Consider the following 24,925-nt stretch of genomic DNA (forward strand, 5'->3'; position numbering starts at 1 on the left):
ACTCCTATGATCAAAGGGGTTTTGCCACTGAAGATTTTAAAGGCAAAGTTTTAAATGTTAAAGGAAACTTAGATGATGAAAAATTGTCTGAGATTTTCTTATTTTTATTTCACGACCTGTCCTTTGGTAAACAGGAATTGTGTTGATATCTCAACATGTCTCTCTTTCGTTTAAGTTGAAACTGATAACTGACAATTTATATTTCATACATATTATTTAATTTTTGGTTTCTTACAAGAAACAAAAAATAAGGTATTGTTTTATGACTTTCATATGAAAGATCTGCCATTATCATAATATTACTACACATGTATTTGTTATTTACACGACTGTTTCCAAGTTGTTGGGGCTCCTGGCTGGTTCCATTATCAATTGGCCTCATGAAGATGAAAGTGGTTAGGGTATTTGAATGAAAATACATATAAATCAGGATTTTGACAGGATACACTTTTCCAATAATTTTATGGTGCATATTATTTATGTAGACATATGGTGCTATTCATTGAGCGGCTTAAACATGTACCATCGTTATCCTTGAGAAATTATGTTCAATGGAATACAAATTTTCTCTTTTTTGCTTTTGTTATTGTTTCTGTGTTTCTCAGAGTAGTCAGGATAGTGATGTATGTCTTAAACAAATCCCCGAAGGATTGATGAAAAAAAAGCTGTACTTTACAATACATTTTTGTTTGTAAAAGCATCATCCTTTTTGTAAGAACTCATACATCTGGTGTAAGGAAACATTAAGAGCTATAGCTTGATGTATGTAGCCACTTCTTCAATTATTTTGTTTGTGTTTATACTTTGATAATAACTAATCTATTCCAAGTCCATTGTGAATTGAACATCTTGGCCTATAGGGTATTATAGAGCTCAATACTGCCCTGGTTACTGTACATGATTGTATATTGTCTTTGTAGACGTTTTTTGATAAATACTAGGAAAAGCTATTAGGAGACTAGGAGTGGTTTTTTCTTTTGTTTTTGTTGTAAAGTTGTACTTTGTTATGTTTTCTTTCACAATTCATTGAATGCGAAGTTTTTGATGGAAAGTATGTGATTGGTCAGGATCAACACTTCAAGAAAAAATATATAGGTTTTTATTATCTATTGAGATACATGTTGGGTTCGTTTTATAACCATTGATTTGTAAAGATGTTCAGACAGAACTTAGAAAGTTTACAGAGAATTCATTTTAAAACCACTCCATGCTTTATTATCATTATTGTGGGGTTTTTTTCAGAGTGTGACTTGTTACTTATGACAATGTTGTTTTTGTAAAACAAAAGAACAATTTGTTCTCTCATTTAAGTATTTTTTAAAGGAACAAAGCTAAAATAGAAGCTTGATATTATTTATCTTTTCTGTATAATGACTCATTGCATTAATTTACACCTGGCATAAGAAGTAAATTTGAGATAGTTTTGTCTCCACAGTGTCTTTTTTAATTCTCTATCTCTATCCTTAACTTGAGTTTTAATACTGCCATGTATGCTTGTAGTGGCAATGTATATGTAGCTTCTAGTAAAACCTTTCAACATGTAACTTTTTGTGACTGAAAGTGATTTTTGTCTCACCTGCGAAGCATAGTGAGACCTTATGCGCCGCTTTTCCGACGGCGTCAACACCAAATCTTAACCGAAGGTTAAGTTTTTTAAATGACAGTATAACGTAGAAAGTATAAGGACCTAGTTCATTAAACTTTCCCATAAAGTTAATCAAGTATTGCTGAACATCCTGCTTGAATTTTGAGTCACATGACCAAGGTCAAAGGTCATTTAGGGTCAATAAACTTTGGCCAAATTGGGGGTATTTGTTGAATTACCATCATAACTTTAAAAGTTTATGGATCTGATTCATGAAACTTGGACATAAGAGTAATATTGTGCCACTACACATCCTGTGTGAATTTCAGGTCACATGATCAAGGTCAAAGGTCATTTAAGGTCAATGAACTTTGGCCAAATTGGGGTATTTGTTGAATTACCATCATAACTTTGAATGTTTATTGGTCTGGTTCATAAAACTTGGACATAAGAGTAATCATGTACCACTACACATCCTGTGCGAATTTCACGTCACATGACCAAAGTCAAAGGTCATTTAGGGTCAATAAACTTTGGCCAAATTTGGGGTATTGTTGAATTACCATCATAACTTTGAAAGTTTTTTGGTCTAGTTTATAAAACTTGGACATAAGAGTAATCAAGTATCACTGAACATCCTGTGCGAATTTCAGGTCACATGACCAAGTTCAAAGGTTAATGAACTTAGGCCATAATCTATTGAATTACCATCATAACTTCTGAAGTTTTTGGATCTGATTCAAGAAACTTGGACATAAGAGTAATCATGTACCACTACACATCCTGTGCGAATTTCACGTCACATGACCAAAGTCAAAGGTCATTTAGAGTCAATGAACTTTGGCCATATGGGGGTATCTGTTGAATTACCATCATAACTTTGAGAGCTTTATGGATCTGATTCATGAAACTTGGACATACATGTAAGAGTAACCAAATATCACTGAATGTCTTGTGTGAGGTACAGGTCACATGACCTCTCAAAGTTTATAGATATAGTGTATAAAATGTGGATATAGGGGTAATCAAGTATCTCTGACAAGTTTTAGATCACATGATCAAGGTCAAATGTCAATGAACGTAGTATTGTATCATTATACATGAATGGTGTTTTTGTGAATAATTATTTCATAGTATGTTTCAGAGTGTGAATCGTTTGATGCGAGTGAGACTGCCAGAGGCGCTCCACTTGTTTTTTCATGGAATGATTACCAAGATATTGACTGATTATGTTGATTTATTAATAATTTATTGAAAAATATGAATGTTTGATTGATCACATTACACATTGATTATGAGTAGACTTATTGATAAATTGTTTAATAAATGATTGATAGGTAAAACTTGATGCACCACTCCCGATTTTCATTATTTATCATTAAATCAACATTGTGCTCTTGACTTTCTTACGCACATGTAATAGCAATCTGTCTGTCAACAGGAGGGGAGGGAGGGGGCTAAATGTTCTCTTAACCCTAATTCCATCAACCTAATTCTCCCACTAAGTGCCATCTCACTCCCTATTATCCCGACCCCCATGAAGATCCACATGATAAAGTTAAAATGCTGCCCAGAAAAGTACAATTTGTGTTCACTCATGCATTGAAGTTCAATTTAATAATTTATGAAATTTACTTGAACAACCAAACTGGTCATGATAAAACAAAAGAAATAATGAGGGGCATCATCGGCCGTCTCATTTGAGTTGTGCATAACACTGTGTTGTGAAAAATAAGCAAAACTTTAAAATGTCATAACTTTCTTATTTTACATCCGATTTTGATGAAATCTTCAGCGTTTAGCAAGTTTGATTTTTCTCTATTTACTCAAATCAACATAGTGGGGAGTGCTCGCTAAACACTTATGGGTGTCTTTGAAGGTTGACTTTATTGGCTTTTCCCCCCCTAAGTGATATATTTTTTTGTTTGGCAGCCATTTCAAAAGTGTATAGTTTTTTTTTGGACGCACTGACTGTATAGGAGCTTCCATCAAATAGATATTACTATTGTATCAATGTCAGGGTCGTATGTAGGGGGTGCAAAAAGGGAAAAGGGGCGCAAATAAAGAAATGGAAAAAAATGAAAAGGTAAAAGAATAAGTGCTGAAAAGGGATACCTCTTGTTATTACCATGGTAATGTAGTTTCCAACACATTTAGAAAATTAATCTTGCATGTCTTTATGCAGGGATGAATATTCATGCCACTTTTTGATTGATGTTAATCATACTAATTCTCTAAAAATTCCAACAAACAGAAATATTCCTTTTTTAACGCAAATATGACTTCTCTTGCTGCCGGTTTGCATTTTGATATTTTACTTTTCATTAATTCTCACAAATAGTTCTGAAATACATTATTCTCTGGTTCTATTGTCAAAGCTTTTCAAGACGCGCTGATTTGATAAGGGAGATATAAATCATCTTCATTGATTTCTACTAGTAATCATTGAAATGTCCTTTTTGGGTGAGAATATAATATAAAGTCAAGTCATATAAAGTATAATCTCAAGCATGGTAAAAAATAATGTGACATATACTTAGTACTACATGTAGTTTCTATGTATGAAATCACAGATGAAATAATCGTGAAGATGATGATCAAGATGTGGTGATGAGGATAATGATGTGGGTGAAGATGATAATTATAGACTGGTGATGAGGTGGGTGGTGATGATGAGGATAGTGAAAGTAATGGTGTCGATGATGGTGATGATGAAGCCAGTGGTGTTGACGGGTATTTTGATGATAGTGATGATGAAATTGGTGATGATGGTGGGGGTGAGGTCTTGGGGGAAAGAGCCCCCTCCCCCGAAAAAAATGATAATAAAATACAAAACATAAATAATAAGAGAAAGAAAAGAGAAGATTTTCAGTATTATGTCAGAATCTATCAAAACGTAAAATTATGTAATAAAAATATAGAGAAGTTTGCTTGCTCACAATTAAAAAAAAAAATACTGGCACAATCTGCCATATCTTGTCCCTCTCAAAATCCTTGGCTCATTACACCAATGATAATTTATTTGGTGGTGATAATGAAAGTAATTATATTAATAATGATGGTGATTATGATGGTCATGATAGTGACGATGATCATGATGGTGTGGTGATGGCAATGATATTGATGAAGTTGATGATGATCACTCCCTTTTCATCTCCAACCATTTTCACATCTCCAGCTTTCATCTCAATCCTTCCTCTCATCTCTAACCTCTCCTCATGTCAACCCTTCCACATCGTTTCCATCCACCTCATCTCCCTGCTCGTCTCTTGTAACCCACTCGTCTCTAAACTTTATCATCTCCATCCCTCCCACATCATCTCCATCCATCCTTGCATCATCCCCATTCCTCCTCTCATCATCTCCATCCACTCGTCGTCCCCACCCTTCTCAACTCCATCACTCATCATCATGGCCATCCCACCTTTCATTATCTCCACCACCCCCCCCCCCCCCATTTAATCTTCATCTCCAATCATTTCCATCTGATTACCAGGTGACCCAACATTTGCTCCTGCGATAATTGCCCCAGGATTAATTCTGTCTTCGAGGGTCAGGGTTGCAATAGGGTTTCATGGTAGGTTTAGGGGTTGAAGCTGAATAGTGTGTGGAATTTACAGCGGAGCAATTGTCGCCAGAGCAAATGTCATGGAACTCATTACCACAGCTCTCATTAAAGGTTGAATATTAAGCGGGATAAAGAATACTTCATAGTGAAAGAACCCAATATTCAAAATACTTCTTTGGAGTAAAGTGGTTTTATTAAGTAACAATAAGATAAACTTAATCAGATGTACAGTTACATTGTAAAACATATTGAACTGAGGTGTATATAAAATACATGTATATTATATCCCACAAAAATCAAATCCTGGTTCAAAACTTAAAGGGATGGTCCGGGCTGAAAATATTTATATCTTAATACATAGAGTATAATTCACTGAGCAAAATGCCGAAAATTTCATCAAAATCGGATAACAAATAATAAAGTTATTGAAGTTTAAAGTTTAGCAATATTTTGTGAAAACATGAATATTCATTAGGTGGGCTGATGATGTCACATCTCCACTTTCTGTTGTCTTATGTTATTACATAAAATCATATTTTTTTCATTATTTCATACTTGTCTGAATGTCTCCCTTATAATGAAATAAGTTGCAGCAATAAATATTTAATGCACTATTCAGTTGACAATCCAATTTTTCTAGTTCTTGGAGGAAAAAAAATTGAATAAACCTAATTTCATATAATAAAACACAAAAGAACAAGTGGAGATGTGACATCATCAGCCCACCTAATGAATATTCATGACGACTGTTTTCACAAAATATTGCTAAACTTCAAAATTCAATAACTTTGTTATTTGTTATCCGATTTTGATGAAATTTTCTGCATTTTGCTCAGTGAATTCTACTCTATTTATTAAGCTACACATACTTTCAGCCCGGACCATCCCTTTAAGATAGCATTACATTACCAGATACATTATTGTGATGATAAATATGACAATAGCATAGTAATATCATAATTCCAGTTTGGAACAATATCCTCTGTTTTTGGTGTCTATGTAAAGCTAACAATAAGGACAATCTTAAAATTACAATAGTGGCCAATTCAATTAACATTTATCAAACAATTGCACTTTGTTTCAGGCATATACATCCTGTTATAAATTACTAAATTCATATTTGGTTACCATGTCAATTACATAAACCCCAACTTACCTGGAGGGATTTTCAGCCATCCCTCATCATTGTTTGTCATAAACAAAAACTGGCCATACAGGGTTTGCGATTCAGGCGGCCTCAAAATAGTTGGAAAGATAAGAATGATATAGAGTACTGACAATATTATAGCGATATCAAATATTTTGAAGCTCTGCAGTCTGCACCTCTTTTGCTACTGAAACAAATCAAACCATTTCAATCTTCACTTTGTCTTCAATTTAGAAGCAAATAATTTTTTAAAATATATTAAAGTTAAGATAATTGCAACTCATTCAATCTTAACATGAAAGTTCACTTGGACAAAACAAGTCTGCTATGCAGGTGAGACAAAAAAATTGGTGAAGGTTTGAGGAAAATCTGTTAAATATTAAATAATTTATTAGAATTCTAAGCTTAGCCTTTGGATTTGTGGCGTCACACACACGAGCAGCTGCCAAATAAAGTTATGTAATATAAAATGCATGAATTTCATTTTTTAATGGTTCCAGAGGACATATTTTTGTTATTTTGTGTTTTCTTTTCATGTTTGGGTGTAAAATGATTGGTCCTTTGATATAGAAAAGGTATAGAAAAAAAAAAATTCATTATGTAGAAATGCTGCCCGAATATGACGTTACAACTCAAATAATTGAAATTCAAATAACTTTTTAATTCTTTGATGGATTTTCCTCAAAACTTAGGCAATATTTTTATCATTTTTTTCTTCTGTTTTAACAATAAACTTTTTGTCAGCGTGAACTTCCCCTTTAAACCCACTTGAACGATACTTGGTATCATTTGGAAGATTTATAAAACAGATATTACACATGAATTAAACCTAAATAGACTAGGCTATTTCGATGCCTAAGAAGACTGTGGGGGGGGGGGGGGCTGATTCAGCCCCCCTCCTTATGATCTCGGCCGTTGATCGCGACGAAACTTGGCACCCGCGTTACCAATGGCATAATATACAAAACTACAGGATCAAACTCTGTGAAAAATCTCATTGCTAATTAATTATGCTAATTTATGCATGAAATCAGAATTTTGCTTTAATTAACTAAATAATGCCCCTAAAATGCTAATTTTTGGTACACAGACACTTTATATTAATCTGTTCAAATGTACTAACAAAAAATTTCAAAATCATATTAATTTTTTCATGTATTTAACTGTTTTCAAAATTTCTTATGTATTTCTTTGTTTTTGGACTTTATGTTTTTTATTGTTTTTTCAATGGAAATTGTCGGGGATTTTATTTGGACCATAAATAAGATGGAATTAATTGATTTCAATCAGTAAATGGAAAAATTATACATTTATGAATTTTGGCTAAAAACTCTATTTGCATTGGATTTGTACACAAATTTACGTTTTTGTGCAATTTTGGGTCTGCATGCACTTATGAAATGATGCGTAATTTTGGAACCCCCCGTATCCAAAATATCCGTGAGTAGATGCTCGGGGGTAGATGTCTGGGGGGGGGGGTAAATGTCCAGGGGGTAATTGTCCAGGGGGTAGATGTCCGGGGGGTAGATGTCCGGGGGGTAAATGTCCGGGGGGTAAATGTCCGGGGGTAGATGTCCGGGGGGTAAATGTCCGGGGGGTAATTGTCCGGGGGGTAGATGTCCAGGGGGTAAATGTCCGGGGGTAGATGTCCTAGGGGGTAGATGTCCTAAGGGGGTGGATGTCCGGGGGGTGGATGTCCGGGTGGTGGATGTCCGGGGGGTGGATGTCCAGGGGGTAGATGTTCGGATACGATACAATATATATATAAAAAAAGTTAATTTTTCATTCAATTCGATTGTTCTTTCTTTCTTTTAAAGAATTTGGAAATACATGTACCAAAAATAAGAGTTGAACTTTGATATACCTGCATGAACTGCATAAAAAATTATTTATTGTATCTATGAAGCTGTATTACCTCATCGATCAAAGGACTGCCCAAGTCATTGGAATTTGGTACTCCAATCCATCTTGTTAAATATGAAACCTCTTCTCGTCCATGGTGTAGGTTGGTACCAGCCCAAGTGCTTGTATCCTCCAGGAGACCCGTTGTTTACAACTTTTAAATGGAAGTTTCATTAAAGCTGCGACAATAACAAGTAAACAAATGAGAGACGTGTTTTTTATATCGAAAAGCAAGTTTTTAGATTTTGATAAGGCAAGTTAAGTTTTTCAATTTTAGTAGAATACATTTCTTTTTTCAATGACATATTCTTTCATATTGAGAAACTAAGTGTTTCAATTTTGATTATAATCATGATTACATTCTATGTCAGTTGTGCATCCCCATCCTGCTCCTACAAACTTAGAAAACACTAAAAATTTGTAATTATGTATACGAACAAAAATAAACAATGAAGACAATTTCCTACAAAACTGTAAACTTCATCATGATAACGTCAATACTGAGAATTGTTCACCCCTGTGCATTTTGTGTATTTTTTGTAGCCTTGCACAATTTGCAGATATGACCCATATGCCCCTATAAAACATACCTTTGTTAAGTCAGGTGGCTTGTTGACGAAATGGAACTATTACGGATGGCAAATTCCTCTTGGGATTGTATAAGTACAACAATCAACTGAGCTGGCCTCCGAAGAACCAATGTAACTGTGTTTATTCAATCTAGGAGGTTAAAAGAAAAAGAGGGAAAAAACATCCTCAGTTTCATGACCATAAATATATCACTGAAATTGTAGTTTACATAACTTTCTATATCATCATGAACCTACATGTAATGCATATTTGACTCTACAGTCTGAATTAAATGGACTTGACAAATAAATTGAATATTGTTGGTAAAAATAATCTTCTATGTCTGAACAGGTGTCTGCAGCAGTTAAAAAATGATGCATATTTGTTGCATTTAACTCTGCCAAAGACAAATCTAAACGTCTGAAAGAAGACTAATGTTTGCATTTCAACTGGGCGTTGTGGCGTGCGCCTGTAATCCAAGATACGTGGGGAAGTTACAATTTGATGCAGAAGTTCGAGGTTCGAATCCTGGTCACGTCTTTCGGATGGTGACGTTAAAGGTCGGTCCCAGACGTAAATAATCATATCTGATTGATACACGTCTGACAAAACTCAAATACACACACACACACACACTAACTGGGCGTTGTGGCGTGCGCCTGTAATCCAAGCTATGTGAGGAAGTTACAAATTGATGCAGAGGTTCGAGGTTCGAGCCCTGGTCACGTCTTTTGGATGGTGATGTTAAAGGTCGGTCCCAGACGTAAATAATCATATCTGATTGATACACGTCTGACAAAAACTCAAATACACACACACACACTATCTGTGCAGTTTCCACATATAAAAACAAAACATTCTAATGCTAGGTGCATAATTTATCCTTTTTCTGAAATAATTGTTTTTCCTAATTTTGGAAATCCTTTTCTCTCACAAAACCTTACTTTTGGTTAAAAAAATATCTGCTATCAAAAATATCAACTAATTCAAATAGTCACTCTCAATGGGACGGTTTGCCGATGAATATTCATTAGATTGTGGTCGTGTGCACATGTGTGTGTACAATACCGAGTGAAAAAACAAAGAAAGTTTTCAAATGGTGTGTGTGTGTATAACACAACGTAGGAGTTTATTTTACAGAGAATGAGTAGTATAGTGCACAAAATTAAAGTGTACAATGAAGTTTTACAGAGGAGGAAATAATATAAATACATATGGAAGACAATGCAAGATGAGGTGAGGCAAGTACAGTGATTTTTTTTTTCTCAAAAGTATTAGTAGTAGAGGAAATCATGTGGAAAAAATATATTATAGAGGACAATGTAACATGAGATGAGGCAAGTCTGCAATGAGGTTTTTTTTTCAAAGGAGGAGATAATACAAATATATATCTAGAGGACAATGTAAGATGAGATGAGGCAATTAAGTGTACAGTGAGGTTTAAACAAAGAATGTATAAGGATAAGATAAAAAGAGGACAATGTAAGATGAGCTGTGGTAAGTGTACAGTGAGGTTTTTTCAAAAGAGGAGATGATAAAAAAATACCGGTATGTAGAGGACAATGTAAGATGAGGCATGTGTACATTGAGGTTTTATCAAATAATGTATAATGATGATGTAGACTGTAGAGGACAATGTAAGATGAGCTCTCACTGTACACTTGCCTTGATCATCTTATCTTACATTGTCCTCCATATTTGTATTATCTCCTCTTGAAAAAACCCTCACTGCACACAAGTTTGCCTTATCTCATCTTACATTGTCCTCAATAATATATTTGTATTATTTCCTCTACTAATACTTTTGAAAAAACAACATCACTGTACTTGCCTTACCTCATCTTGCACTGTCCTCCATATATTTATATTATTTCCTCTTCTGTAAAACTTCATTGTACGCTTTTATTTTCTGCACTATACTACTCTGTCTCATTCTCTGTTAAATAAACTCCTATCCCTACGTTGTTTTATACACACTCACCATTTGAAAACTCTCGTTATTTACACTCGGTGTAGTATACACACACACACACACACCCATGCACATGATCCAATGAATATTCATCGGCGAACCGTCCCATTGAGAGTGACGTAGGAGCTGGACATTTCATCGCCCTTTGTTGTCATCAAAAGTGGCTACCAGAAAATACAAGCATTGAACCTAGCCGCTTGTAATGGGCACATAATACATGCGTTAAAACTTTCACTTGACTCGTGCACTTTCCGTTCCAAATTTTCACATTTGTATGTTACATATATATAGATCCTATTTATCTCATACTTTACTCACTTTCTTGGTGGAAAGTACCATGACTCAGAAAGTCAGGAATGAAACATAATGGTGTAATTTGCCTGAAAAACTACAGCGAAACAGCTAAAATCATGCCTGCTGCACATGCCTTTCAGTGTTGAAAATGAAATACATCTTCCGTGCTTTTTTCTTCTTGCTGTGCTGGATAACCTCAATGGTAACACTTACAGGCACTCGCGCTCATGCCTAAGTTACAACATTAGCATCGAGTCACCATGGACAAAAGTTCTTCTTACTTAGGTCTTAGCTATCAATATCATACTCAAAGCAGCAGAATCGTAATCGTGAAATCGTGTAATCGGCGATAAACTGAGTTTATCGCCTTTATGAAACAGATGGCGCGCCATACCCAACTCCCTGATGTAAGTATGTACTTACTGCAATACTGGTGCCAAACTTTAACGGACCACCTTGTTATCCAGTAAAGCTAATAACCACAAACAAACTTGTGGTTTCTCTTTAAATGATGCAATTTGTTTGAAGATCGGCTGATATATTCTTATTTCATTTCTTCTCGGTCAACCGCATCTTTGCATGAATTATATTATGTTACGTCATCGCTAACGTGGCTTGAGATGTTCTTTTGTCTTCGACCACCAGGTTTTGTTTGGACACATTCGTCCAATGTATTAAGAATGACTTTGTCCCATACAGAGAGGTAAAACCAGTTTAATTTATAACTTCGCGAGCAAGCGAAATTTTGACATATTTTAAACGAGAAGCTGATTTTAGGTATATATTTTGACAATATATTGAAAGTAATATCATTTTTACCCTTTTTGCTTTTCTTTTCTCCTCCTTATTTTGCCTCTTGGTCGGGGGGGGGGGCTAGCCCCCAAGCCCCATATCCCCATCTATACACGGGTGATTGTAACACATATTGGAGTTGTCCCACTAAACCTTACCCTGCAATACAATGGCATGATACTTGGATGTGGCCAATTTGAAACCAATAACCTTGATCACACTTTTTCACGACTTATAAATTAATTTTATTGTTGTTTTGTTCGACTATATTCAACTGACTGCCTGGTCATATGGCCAAAGGTTAGCACTTCTTTCTTTCTTTTTCATTGGTCTGTTTTGTTTTTGTTTTCGTTTTTTTTTAACAAACATTGACCAAAAAATCATAAACAGCTATTGGCTATTGCACAATATTAAGTGCAATAGTCAATAATTGATAATGATATTTTGTCACAAAACTGTAACTATTTTTTAAAGTGCTAAAATAAGACTTAGACTGGTAATTAAATAGAAAAAAAAACATGTTTCAAGAACATGATGGATCTGTGTATATAGAAAGACATTGCAAGGTGATTGGAATTTATGATAATTGCCTCTTTGGTGTAGAATATTTGCGGTTATTCGCAAAGTGTGATGGTTCATTCAATGTTGCCTCGTTATAGTGGCATCTCATCATGAACAGTAATTAATCATAATAATTTTTCTTTTTGCACCTCTCCCAAATCTTTTCACTTCTCTATAGCATTCATAGTCGACACACTTGTTCAAATGTTTTCCGGCGACAACCCTCCATGTTGTTGTCCTCAAATTCATCAAAAGCGAAAACTGGGAAATATAGGTTAAATTATGAGCTAATGTTGACTCTAACATAAAAGCCAGACGGTACACCGCAGATCATCGTGCTTATGGTATCCGCAAAATCATAGAAACCAAAATAATGATGAAAAACTTAATGAATAAGTATTGGTTTGCCGTCGGGCATGAGCGGAAGAGAATAAAGAAAAGATGTATTGCATGTTTTTCAAAGTAGGATAATATGCCATTTTTCCCTTCTAGAGTACGATTATTGTCCCATAACTATTACTCCAGTTACCCAATAACGTAGTTCCGATCGTAACGAGCCCTAAATATATAGGCGTAAGATCATGCTGAATTGTTTTTAAACCTTTTTATAGTCTTATCATTAATCATCGCGGCATATGAAGAATAACATCTTCAAAGAGCTTCGGGAGTTTGCCGCGTCATCTGCTCAGGTCATAAACAAAATTCCCTTCTTTTCAGAAGAATGATAATAATCTTGAAGTCTGAAAGAAGGCCATATAGTCTGGGGGACAATTTGAAGTTCACAGCTTTGCTTTCTCCGCTCTTCAATACCAAGTCAAGCCGAGTATGAAATTGGGCTCAAGGCTAGCTGTAAATTCGACTATCGTACCGTTCCGGTTCGTGGCTAGGACCAAGTCTATTTTTGTATTAAATAGGAAGAAATTTCAATAACAAAAAAGAAACACAACTGGATCAGAGAATATTTACTCGAATTATCCGATCACTATATTCTATTCTACAGAGACCAATTCCACCCCATCAAATTGTTTACTATGAAATCAACAGGGAAAAACATGACAGATTAACTTGGATGTTTAAAGGAGTATGCCTACTCTGGGCTGAAAATATATTATTAGAATATAGATGAGTAAAAAATCAGACAAAAACATTTAACACTGGGTTGGGAATAACGAGAATAAGCTCTAGCATTCTAACGTTTTGTATTATTTTGGTATTAGAATATGCATCGAAGGAGCTGATGATGTCACCTCCCCACTTATTCGTTTATATTTCATTACAATTACAAACATTACGTTTATTCAAATTCTGTTAAAATGATGATGACTGACTACTGGATTACCATTTTAACAAATTCGTTGCTAAAACTTATTTTGTTACAAGCAAAAAACGTTTACGCACAATGTGAATATAACTAATAAAGCAAAAATGTAAGTGGGGATTTTACATCATCAGCCCCCCTAAATGCATATTACTGACCTATACTGCATGTTTTTACAAAATTATGTGAAACTTCAAATTTCGTTCAGTTCATGATTTTTTTCATCCGGCATTGATGAAATTCTCCTCGTTTTGCTCATTTAATTTTACTGCATTGAAATATTATTTTCAGCCTGGAGTACCCGTTAAATGTGAAAATATTGGAAGGGGAGAATATGGGGATCGAAGAGAAAGAATCGAGAGGAGAGCCAGAGCGGGAGATGAGAAAGAGATTTTAAGATTAGGCCAAAATAAAGATAGGATCTGTAAATTTCAATTTAATAAGTTTCCACCCTTTTCAAAGTAGTACTGGATTAGTTGCCGAACCATTCTCTTATTTCCTAAACCCCTCTCTCACCTCAGTCCCACACGTAAGGTGAAAAGGAATATAAAAGGATTCCCATTTCTATTGAAATACTCTATACTAATCAAAGGGGATCGGACCTAATTCTTTAATCCAGCGAAGTTGCAGTAAAAATAACGTGCGCTGAGTTGAGAGGTGTGAGTAATTCATCTTTTGTCAACTCGTAATTGAATGCTTTGCTTGACATTCGCCACCACCAGGTTCTAGAGAAGGTTTCACCCAGAGGAAAAGGCCCGATAGAATGAACCTATTCACCCGGTACCGCATCAAATAAGACCGCCATTTTTAATTGGGGGTCCGCTCTTTTAGGTTTGTCATTTCAGGTGTAGTTCAATAATGAATGATATCATCTGTATGGGGGTTAAGATTGTCAGGAAGATTAGGAGCTTCGCGCAGATTGTTATCACTTCACGTGGACAAAGAAAGGGTCACTTCCTATTGATTGTATTATACCAAAAAACTTCTAAAACTCGTATACACGTGGGACTACGGTTGAGTTCCACCAAATATCTTCCCACAGTGGGCCATTTTATACCACTGTCGAAATTATCGTAGTATTTCTCAAATGTAACTATAATATATATATATTTTTAAAATTGATGTGAAATCACTCATGTTTTGACTTTTCCCACCAATGATATATACATAACGTATAGTTGTTGTGTGGTATATAGGTGTAGATTGTTATGGTGTTCAAATGCTTTTTTATACATAATTATTATCATTATTATTATTATTATTGTCATCATTATTATCATTATAATAATAATAATTATTATTATAATCAGTACTATCACCAGCATTATTATTATCACCTCCCTTATCTTTTACTATCATTCTGTTATCATCATTACAAGTATCGTTGCCATCATATTTTTCTTTTCAATATCATCCGTGTAGTTGAGGTGGGATTGAAGGGGAGTTGGCAAAGCGAAAGTTGGAAGACAGGTCTATAATTATGGGGGGGGGGGGTATCTTCAAAGAGCACACAGTACCCCTTCTATGCTTGGCCTAAATTCTTCAAGGTTACAAATCTTTCTTCAAATCCAAGTTATTAACGTGCTCCCCAAAATAATATTCATGTTTAGATGCTTGAAGAATTCTTCGACTATCCCGCCGCTATAAAATGGTTAAAGGGGAATCCAACCCAAATAAAAACTTGTTTTTTTAAGGAAAAGAAAAATCAGGCAAGTTGATAGGTGAAAGTTTGAATAATATTGGACAAACAACAAGAAAGTTATACATTTTTAAAAGTTGTAAATATTGGTAATCACTATACCCATGGATACTTCAAATTGGCCGCATATGGGATGGCATAGTGATGTAAGGCAAGGACTACTCTTCCATGTACTCCAATACATATTATGGCTAAAATGTCAGTTTTCCCAAATGTTTTATTTTTAAAATTATATTTTTCTTTCATGAGGACATAAAACAATATACTACCTGGGTTATATTTAGATTACTGCCCCAGGGGAATGGGTACTTAGGAGAAAACCACAAATCCCTGATAATAAAGTACATGGCCTATGGGAAAGTTGTCCTTGCCCCTTGTCATAATTTACTTACCCAGTTGCCAATTTGAAATGTACATAGTATTAGTGATCTCAATTTTAAAGCAGCTATAACTTTCTTATTGCTTGACCGATTTCTTTAAAACTTTCACCATTCTGTTTAATTTATTTTTCTCCTTCCCAACACAACATTTTATCGCCAAGGCTGGATTCCCCTTTAAGAAGTCAAGAGAGAGGGAGAGAGAGAGAGAAAGAAAGAAGAAGGGGGGGGGTGATGTCCGACATGGTGCATGTCAGAATAATAGGGAGTTATTGGTCTTTAGAGCCTTTTTATGATTTTTTTTCATGACTCATGGTAGTTGGTACTAAGTACTTCATTTTCACATCATCGTAAGATTTAATTTGAATGAACAGTTCACGTATAAATTCATTTTTATGTATGAACACTTTGCTTGGGATTGTTTTTCATTTTGTGTTTCCTCACTGAGCATTGTCGTTCCTTTTATCCAAAATGTAATTTGTTCATAACTTTCATTTAAGTTATTTTTATAGAGTGAAATTAAATGAATTGAATGAAATCTTATAGTTAGAAGACTATTAAATTTACATTAAAAAACGGAGTTGCGCAGACAATTTGGTAAAGATTTGGGAAGGGTGGGACAATTTTACATAAGAAATGAATTGTAAATTAGCATTCATTTCGTATTCTTTGTAAAGTTTATTACCTAGTTTTATAATTTCAAAGTGGATTCAGATTCAATTAAGTTTCTGCGCAAATCGTTTTTACCTGTATTTACTTTTTGTAATAGGCCACGTTTGAACAATTCATTAATTATTTGGAATCAAGCCAAAGAAGAGATTTTACTCTAGTGATTCAAATCTATAATGGAACATATCTAATGATTGTAATACCAAGGAATCCAGCTCCGAAAATCATTTTTGTGTGTGTGTGGCACGCACTCTATTTTAATGACAGTTCTCAACAAAATGATCGAACCAAACGATGTTCTGTAGTGACGTTATCAACGGATGACTGTGGTCCCCATCATCATCGTTACCGTCAGCACGATTACCGGTAAGTTTCCAACGAATCCATTATCATAGCTATCATCATCACCATCATTATCACCATCCTCACCACCACCATCGCCATCACCTCCGCCACCACCACCATCATCCATCGGCAACCAACTACCACTACCATAGACGTTTCAGATTTACCATCATGATTACCAGTTTAAAGGGGGGAATCCAGCCTTGGCCATAAAATGTTGTGTTGGGAAGGAGAACAATGAATTAAACAGAATGGTGAAAGTTTGAAAGAAATCGGATAAGCAAAAAGAAAGTTATAGCTGCTTTAAAATTGAGATCACTAATACTATGTAGAATTCAAATTGGCAACTGGGTAAGTAAATTATGACAAGGGGCAAGGATAACTTTTCCATAGGCCATGTACTTTATTATCAGGGATTTATTCCCCTGGGGGAGTAATCTAAATATAACCCAGGTAGTATATTGTTTTGAAAGAAAAATATAATTTGAAATAAAACTTTGGGGAAAAATGAAATTTTAGCCATTATATGTATTGGAGTACATGGAAGAGTAGTCCTTGCCTTACATCACTATATGACATCCCATATGCGGCCAATTTGAAGTCTCCATGGGTATAGTGATTACCAATATTTACAACTTTAAAAAATTCACAACTTTCTTGTTGTATGTCCAATATTGTTCAAACTTTCACCTATCAACTTGTCTCATTTTTATTTTCCTTATAAAAACAAGTTTTTATTTGGGTTGGATTCCCCTTTAAGTCATCACAGTTGGCAGTCACTAGTGGATATCATTACCACACCCAATCATCGTTTATTACCACCAGTTCATCAATCATGATCAACAGGTTTATTTTGAATTGGTCTAACGATAATCCGTCCAGTTACCAAGTCGTCTATTACCATTTGGTCTACCATCAATTCGTCCATTATCCACATGGTCTAATTGACATTTCGTCTAATAACCGTTTGTCCAATGGACATTTAGTCCTTATACCATTTGTTCTAATTAGATTAAGTGCTAATTGGGTGAAATGAAGGAAAATAGAATGGATATTAGACCAACTGGTGATTAGACAAAGTGATGATTGGACCAAATGGTTGTTAGACGAAATGTTGATGGACGGAATGACATTAGACTAAATGAAGGTAGATTATGTGATGAGTGGACGAGTTGGCAATAGACGAATCGGCAATTTTACCTGATCACTATTTGCAATAATCATCATAATTACCATTATAACCATCACCAACCTTCATTTTCACAATACACAATAAGAACTTCTGGTCATCTGTTATAACTGGTCATTGTCCAGGTTGTTTCTGCAACCACAGTAATCAGTGATCACCTTGCTCTTACAATATCACTATCCATCACAAATACATGTATCACTGTATCATCATCATCATCATCATGATCACCAGTTGAAATCATCATTGCAAAAAGCACTATCATATTCATGAGTAAAAATCACCATAATCACTTTCAACATTTGCAATCATCACCAGTTGAAATTAGTCTACAGGCGCAGACCCTGATTGGAACTTTGATCAACAAGTGTGCCTCCACGCAAAGACTAGCACATACAAAACTTGTTTTTGAAACGAGAGGTCCTTCAGTACACAAGGCATGAGTAGGCTGCACATTCAGACCCTTAACTCGAGTGAAGGGTTTGCCCAGCAGACTAAGTTGAAATTATCATTATCACACTTATCGCCACCACAATGTCATAACCACAAATGCATCAGCAACTACCAGAGTAACTACAATCATAATCACCATCGTCACCACTCGCCCACCACCACCATCACTAATATCTAGCATGACCACTTTTCACGGGAGTGATTAGACTTAACTTTTAAAGGGAGGTTGAACGAAAATAATTGCAATGAATTGCAATTTTCTGATGCAAGTTCAAAATTATATATCAATTTTAACTTGAGGAAGTAGATTCCAAAACTTTTTGCAAGAAGTGGACTAGTAATAAAGTGCAAATTTGCAGTTCATTGGCAGATTTCTGATTGATTTTCTGACCCAAACTAAGTTTCTTGTAACACCCAATAAATCATCGAAGTCATCGTCACCACTTTTTGAGAAAAACAAACACTTTGATCGAACAGAGTATACAAGAGAACTAGTGCATGTAAAGTTTTAACTTTGTCACATATTTAATTCCATTTTTAGCAAAGCCATGTCAGCAAATATACCCTGAGCAATTCATAACTGCTGTCCGTCATTTTCCTCCACAAGAGAAATATTTCTTTTAAATTTTTCTTTCAAATTTTGGTATATTCAAGAATATCAACCTTCTTACTCTAAATGTAAAAGAGCTTGTCTGGTACCTAATCACACTCCTCTCAGAGACAACTTCGATCCTTTTGGAGTGAGATTTGCATCTTTTGAGAATGAATTTTACCTCTTTTGGAGTGAAGAATTCTCAGCAAATACAGCTCATGTCAGAAAGAGCTATTATATACTGTATAAAGATATTTAGTTCTCTCCAAAGAGACTTCTCAAGGAGTGTGATGTGGGACAGAATAAGCTCTTTTACATAGAGAGTAGTGTTTTAAAATTTGGAACATTCCATTTACCTCCATAAATTTTTAACTGATGACGAGTATTCCAAATATCTCTAATAAATTGTATGTACAGCATTTGCTCAGGATGATTTGAATTATATAATAGATTTCAATACAAGTTAATATAATATATTTTTTACAAAATAATATACAAAATAATATGGGATTTTGGGGAGGGGCTTACAAAACTGGGATGGGATTGGGTGTGTCACCGTTGAATATGACACCATGAAGACATATAACTACTGATGAGTATTGAGAGAAGTACCATTGCTAGGTTGAACTGTAGGTGACGAAATAAATAAGTTCTTGGTGGCGCTCCACCATCAATGTCCCTGTATCCTGGGAAGGATGCATTTTCAAACACACTAGTCCTGTTTTTGAAAAGAAAGGAAGCATTTGGATGAAGACGATTTACGTCGGTGAGGGCGCTCTTCGCGGCTTGTGTAAAGTTCGCGTCGCCCGTTGTGAGGAGATCGAAGACGCACGAGTCTAAATATTCGTCGTAGATTTTAGCTTCTTTGCATTTGGCAATGGCTTCTGTCCGGAGCTCTTTGTAGTTGCGATCTGCACGCGTAGTTTGGCTCAAGAACGTGGCATAGTCGATCTGTTCTGAGACCGGACAACCCCGGACGCAGAGCTGCATGTCTTCTGCGCCTTGGGATTGGATCAGTTCCTCAGGCATTCGAATGGCAAAAGTGATATATCGGCCGACTTGGCGGATGACAATCAACGTCGCGATGTACCGAATGTGAATCTCGATGTGCTCATCGGGGATGACTTCGATGATGACGACGCCTTTCTCGCGACCGCTCGTGATTGTCCCGTCGTCAAAAGTTGTGGGTAGATTTCCAGCGGTGGCCTGGTACAGTTTCCTCTGTGCGCACTCGCCGTCCCGGAAGGGTTTGATAATCACAGTCAACTGCAGAAATGAAAAAAGAATGAATAAAAACATTATACTAAAGGAAGTAATATAGCACTTGGAAAAAATATGAAAATTCTGAGACACTTGGCCTCGTCACCTTGACCGATTCATTCGGTGTAAAACCATTGACAACCCAGCGTGAAGGCTAATGTGATAAGGACGTTACCTCAAACCCATACAAGAGGGAGGGGTTTACTTTTCAGATGGAATGGCGGAGAACGTATGGGGTGGGCTTACTGTGGAACTTCCGCCCTCTGTCAATAAGTATTGAACTTTTGGTTCAAGGGCACAGGGGAGGGGATGAGGGAGAATATGATTTCATGCCAATAACATGAAGATTAAGTTCCATGTTCATTTTTTTCAAGAAACACAAGATCTATTATATTAAACGCAGAAATACCCAGTATAGACTATAGTGGAATAGACATTGCGAAAGGGGCCAATTATTTTTTTATTCAATATTAAATGGGGAATACATTTTCAGTTAAAACAAAGAAGGTAATCTTGTTTGTTCATTTGTTTTGCGAGAAACTTGCACTTGTACCAGTAGCTCCATGCTTGTACCATGGACCTATCGCCTACTACAACCCCTGCTGGTTTTTCCATCAGCATTGCTTTCATCACGGTGCTACAACGATCAAATTTGTTCCTGTGTTGCAAACGCCATGTCGAGGCAATGAGTGCAGGCTTTACCTGCGTATAAATCACAAGGTTTTACAGTCTGACCCGACGTAATACCCCTGACCGCATTCCAGTGTCTCTCGTGTTTCAAAGGCATGGCCAAGTGCAGAGGGGTTAGAAACCTTTGGTAGAGCTAAGGAATTATCGGTGGGGGGGGGGGGGGCACGGAGCACAATCTTGCTTGGACCATGTACCCTCCGAGGGTCAATGATTGGACCATGGACGTTGGTCAGACTGGTCTTGCTCTAAAAAGACATTTCCAATTAGGCCATCCAGAACTAAGCGAGATTGTAAAATCTACTTCAAAATTGTTTAATACCAATAACTAATCAATTCGGCATTTCATTTCAAGGGTAACTAAAGGTAAAAGGTTTAAATACTCTTAATTTGCATAAATCAGTGGGTTAATTCATCGATGTATACGGTGTAGTTTGTTCACATCATCATGGACTTACGATAGCATCCACCAATTACGGTAGCCTTCAATGGCCAACATAGTGGGTGTACGTGTGTGGAAGAGGGTGGGGCTTGGAGAAGGGCTACACGAAGGGAAGAGAAAACATCCACACTTTATATGTTCGGTTCATTACCACAATTTCCCCTTTCATGCCGTCATCTGACCGTAAAATGGAAAGCTGATGGTGAAAATTCTCGTCAATTCGGGCGCGAAAAAGTGGCGAGACACAAAACCCCACCCCAGCGATAATCCCCTTTCAATTGAAGATTATATTTTCCTTTGCTTATCAAGGATTGTTATTGCTCTTGGTGAACGACCAAACTGAATAATCCATTTCTCTTTTAGTTTTGTGAATTCCTTTATTTTTACCTCCGAGTTTAGGGTTGAAACCAATCTGGTCTCAATTTGAATTGAAATGGGAATTAATAGCGATGGGAAAATAAGAAGGTAACGACAGACAGACGAAGTCATCGGGTATGGGTTTAGTCTTTGTGCAGTTAGGAAATCATAGATATTTATGTAGGCGAGAATACGAGGAAGAATATCTGGATCATTTTAAGATTGAAAAATGAAAAGCCTGAAGAATAATAAAATCTCAACAAATTATCACCGTAGGAATAGAGCAGAAAAAATGATTTTGGAGAAAAAAGGGGAAAATTTACTGAAGAAATCCGTCAATCGTAACATCTGATAAACACTGTCCTATTTTATTTTAATGTCCCCATTAATTAAACTACATAGTTTTATTCATAAACCATAAAATAACATCAGTAACTTTCCAAATAGTACATTGTAATTGCTTGTCATCGAAACAAACAGGATATAAAATCATAAAGATATATATGATGGGTTCTAATAAAATAAACCAGAACTAGATTTCAAAACGTCTTCACTGAAATATGGGTCCTTGCTATTCTTGACCGCAATCAACGACCTCAGACATGGAATAACCTTGGCATGAAGAAAAGATTGTGTCCAACCCGTGACGATACAATTTTTACAACACTGCCAGTGAAGGTGATTGTCATAAAAACCGTCGTAAAATTCTCCTTGTAACCCGCGCGACTGACAAATAAGTCGTCTCACCGGAGTCGTTGAGGATCCGAAACACATCCCTAGCTGCGTAATAAAACATGCCAAAGTTCGATGTTTGTGTTATCCCAATTGAGCTGCGGTGAAGAGTACTTGGCAATAAGGATGTCCATGTAGATGTACGTTACATCTCGAGATAACATCTCATAACACATTTTCCATCAAACAAGAAGCAAACGGTATTAAAAAAATATTCAGATATTAAACTATCATCTTGCGCAGCAAAGTTTATACTGAAATTAATTATCATTAACTTAAGTTGGTACATGCTTGAAATTTTTTGTTTTATACTTTTAATACTGTATGTACATACATATGCTTATACGATAGTGGTTTAATGCAAATGACAACAAAACCAAGAAGAGGCTGGATAATCACCATCACATAAGGGATATGTTACGAATAGATCATGTCGATATCTGTTGTCTCGAAGCTGGAATGTGTACATGATTCATAAAAAAGTAGACCGACGCCAGAAAGATCTACGAACTGTTGACACACAGGTAACCCAGACCACATTCCAGAGTCTAGCTGATGTCACTATCAAACATAACCCCAAAACACCAGGAATAGCGCATGGTAGGACATTTTTTTAAATAAACCTACATGTAAACTACTGTATACAACGTCAACATTTTCTGAGGCTGAGCATACAATGGGAAGGGTCTCCCCTGAACACATTGAGAACCAATTTACTTGAATTCGTCCATTTGGCTTCAATACCGAAAAGAGGTAAACTGCCATGGAATACAGGAGATGATAGTATTCGTTTCCTCTCTTGGGAATGAGAATTCACCGTCTTTGAACTTTTGGAGTCAGGCTGGAAGAGGACAATCGTTTCGTAGACGGGGTCCCTTCTTCCTTGGTTCTCGAGAACTTTGGTATACCATAGTAGGGTATACAGTTGAATTTTACGTAATATTTTTATTGAGATGAGCAACGGCTATAAAGGTTTAGTTCTTCTTTGTAGTTTAACTAGCGCTGAATACCCGTAATATTATTGTAAGGCAACCCCACAAAAATATTTTATCACGTGTTCCTTATATGAGTTTAGAACACGCCATGGTTCCGAGGTTCTCTTCTAGTTCTCCCGCATGAAAATTCAATCGCTTTCTTTCCAGATTGATCCACTTGGATAAAGCAATTTGATCAAATACAAACGCCATCCAGGTACCCAAGCTTTCAACTACAAAGCAAATCCAGCCGTGTCATGGTCAGTACTTCAAGTGACATTGACCCCGAGTGTAAAGAGAGAAGGGGATAACGCAGTTCAGTCTGAAGTTCAGAGAAAGCTTGTTTGCATTCAATCTTGACCAGCAAACACTCGGTGACATTGATGGACTTTCCCGATATGGAGAGGTTGTGACAGCCACACATTTCATCCTCGGAGTTCCTTGGTTAATCCGACCATGGACCTATAGGTCCACGATCCGACAGTGTATCTTGACTTTTCATGGCAAAATGAGCCGTTGTTGTGAATTCTTGATGTGACAAATTGGTTCGATCTCACTAGAGTCTTTATTCTTTAATGATGTCCATCATGGACTAATGCAACCACGAAAATAAGAATACCCTTTCCACAAAAATGGGTTTGATGGAGGGACTGGTCTGAAGTAACATGGAACAACAGAGTATTGCTGCAATACTTGCTCATTTACTATGGTTTTGTCACTACAGATTTTTCTGTTATGGACCAGCAGTAAAGAACACAACTCAACTCCCAGCAGACAAATTAAAGGGAATATGCAATATTTATGACCAGAAAGTATGGTAAGAGCTCCATAAAGACATATTACTTTTTTATGATACCACTCAATTTCCACCATTTCAGACAGTCCAACACTCAATTATTGTCTACGATGTTATCATTCCATCACGTTCAGAGTAACTTGTAGGCATACATTGTTACCAGAACCCTATATTCAATTGGATGTTTAATGCAGAACGAAATTGAGCAGTCCATAACAACTTCCATTATACGACGTGAAAACTGGACTTCAAGAGTTCTTTGTCTACGTGAAAGACCTTAACAAACCCACGAGAAAAACGTTTTCTATTGCTGCGGTAATTGGAAAGTTGGACTATTGATTGTATTGACTAAGTATGGAGGAAAAGTACGGTACCAAATACTACCAATCCCTATAAACCAAGACTCGTCCACTTTAATAAAGGCTCCTCAATATTATCCATATTATTCCAAGGAATTGTGATAAATATTTTTATGCCTGTCTTAGAGATGGCAGAGTCGTATATTTTAATACTGATATAAATCTTTTTACAGGTGTAAAATTAAACCAGAGATTAAATTCGGTAAACAATACGTAGACGAACGTGTCCCTGCATGTAATAAAATGAAAGTGTAAAGTAATGCAAATGGCCATAAAAATTAAATG

At 36.0% G+C, this 24,925-nt stretch overlaps 1 protein-coding gene and 1 long non-coding RNA gene across 2 annotated transcripts; both read right to left on the reverse strand.

Moving 5' to 3' along the window:
- Positions 1 to 5,324: 5,324 nt before the first annotated feature.
- On the reverse strand, positions 5,325 to 9,717 carry LOC129265652 (uncharacterized). Its single transcript, XR_010293721.1, has 2 exons — positions 8,793 to 9,717; positions 5,325 to 8,381 (listed from the first exon to the last, which is right to left on the reverse strand). It is a non-coding gene; the product is annotated as an uncharacterized LOC129265652 (long non-coding RNA).
- A 9,225-nt stretch (positions 9,718 to 18,942) lies between these two features.
- LOC129260317 (repulsive guidance molecule A-like) lies at positions 18,943 to 20,347 on the reverse strand. The gene has a single exon (XM_054898320.2). The coding sequence runs from the start codon at positions 20,330 to 20,332 to the stop codon at positions 19,586 to 19,588; it is 747 nt and encodes a 248-aa protein (XP_054754295.2). The 5' UTR covers positions 20,333 to 20,347; the 3' UTR covers positions 18,943 to 19,585.
- Positions 20,348 to 24,925: the final 4,578 nt, after the last annotated feature.

The sequence above is a fragment of the Lytechinus pictus genome, chromosome 5 (genome assembly GCF_037042905.1).
Source record: "Lytechinus pictus isolate F3 Inbred chromosome 5, Lp3.0, whole genome shotgun sequence".
Classification (NCBI taxonomy): Eukaryota; Metazoa; Echinodermata; class Echinoidea; order Temnopleuroida; family Toxopneustidae; genus Lytechinus; species Lytechinus pictus.

What these genes read in the sequence shown, in the direction of transcription:
- LOC129260317 (XM_054898320.2), bottom strand. Translation starts at nt 20,332, where the DNA reads ATGTTTTTATTCATTCTTTTTTCATTTCTGCAGTTGACTGTGATTATC.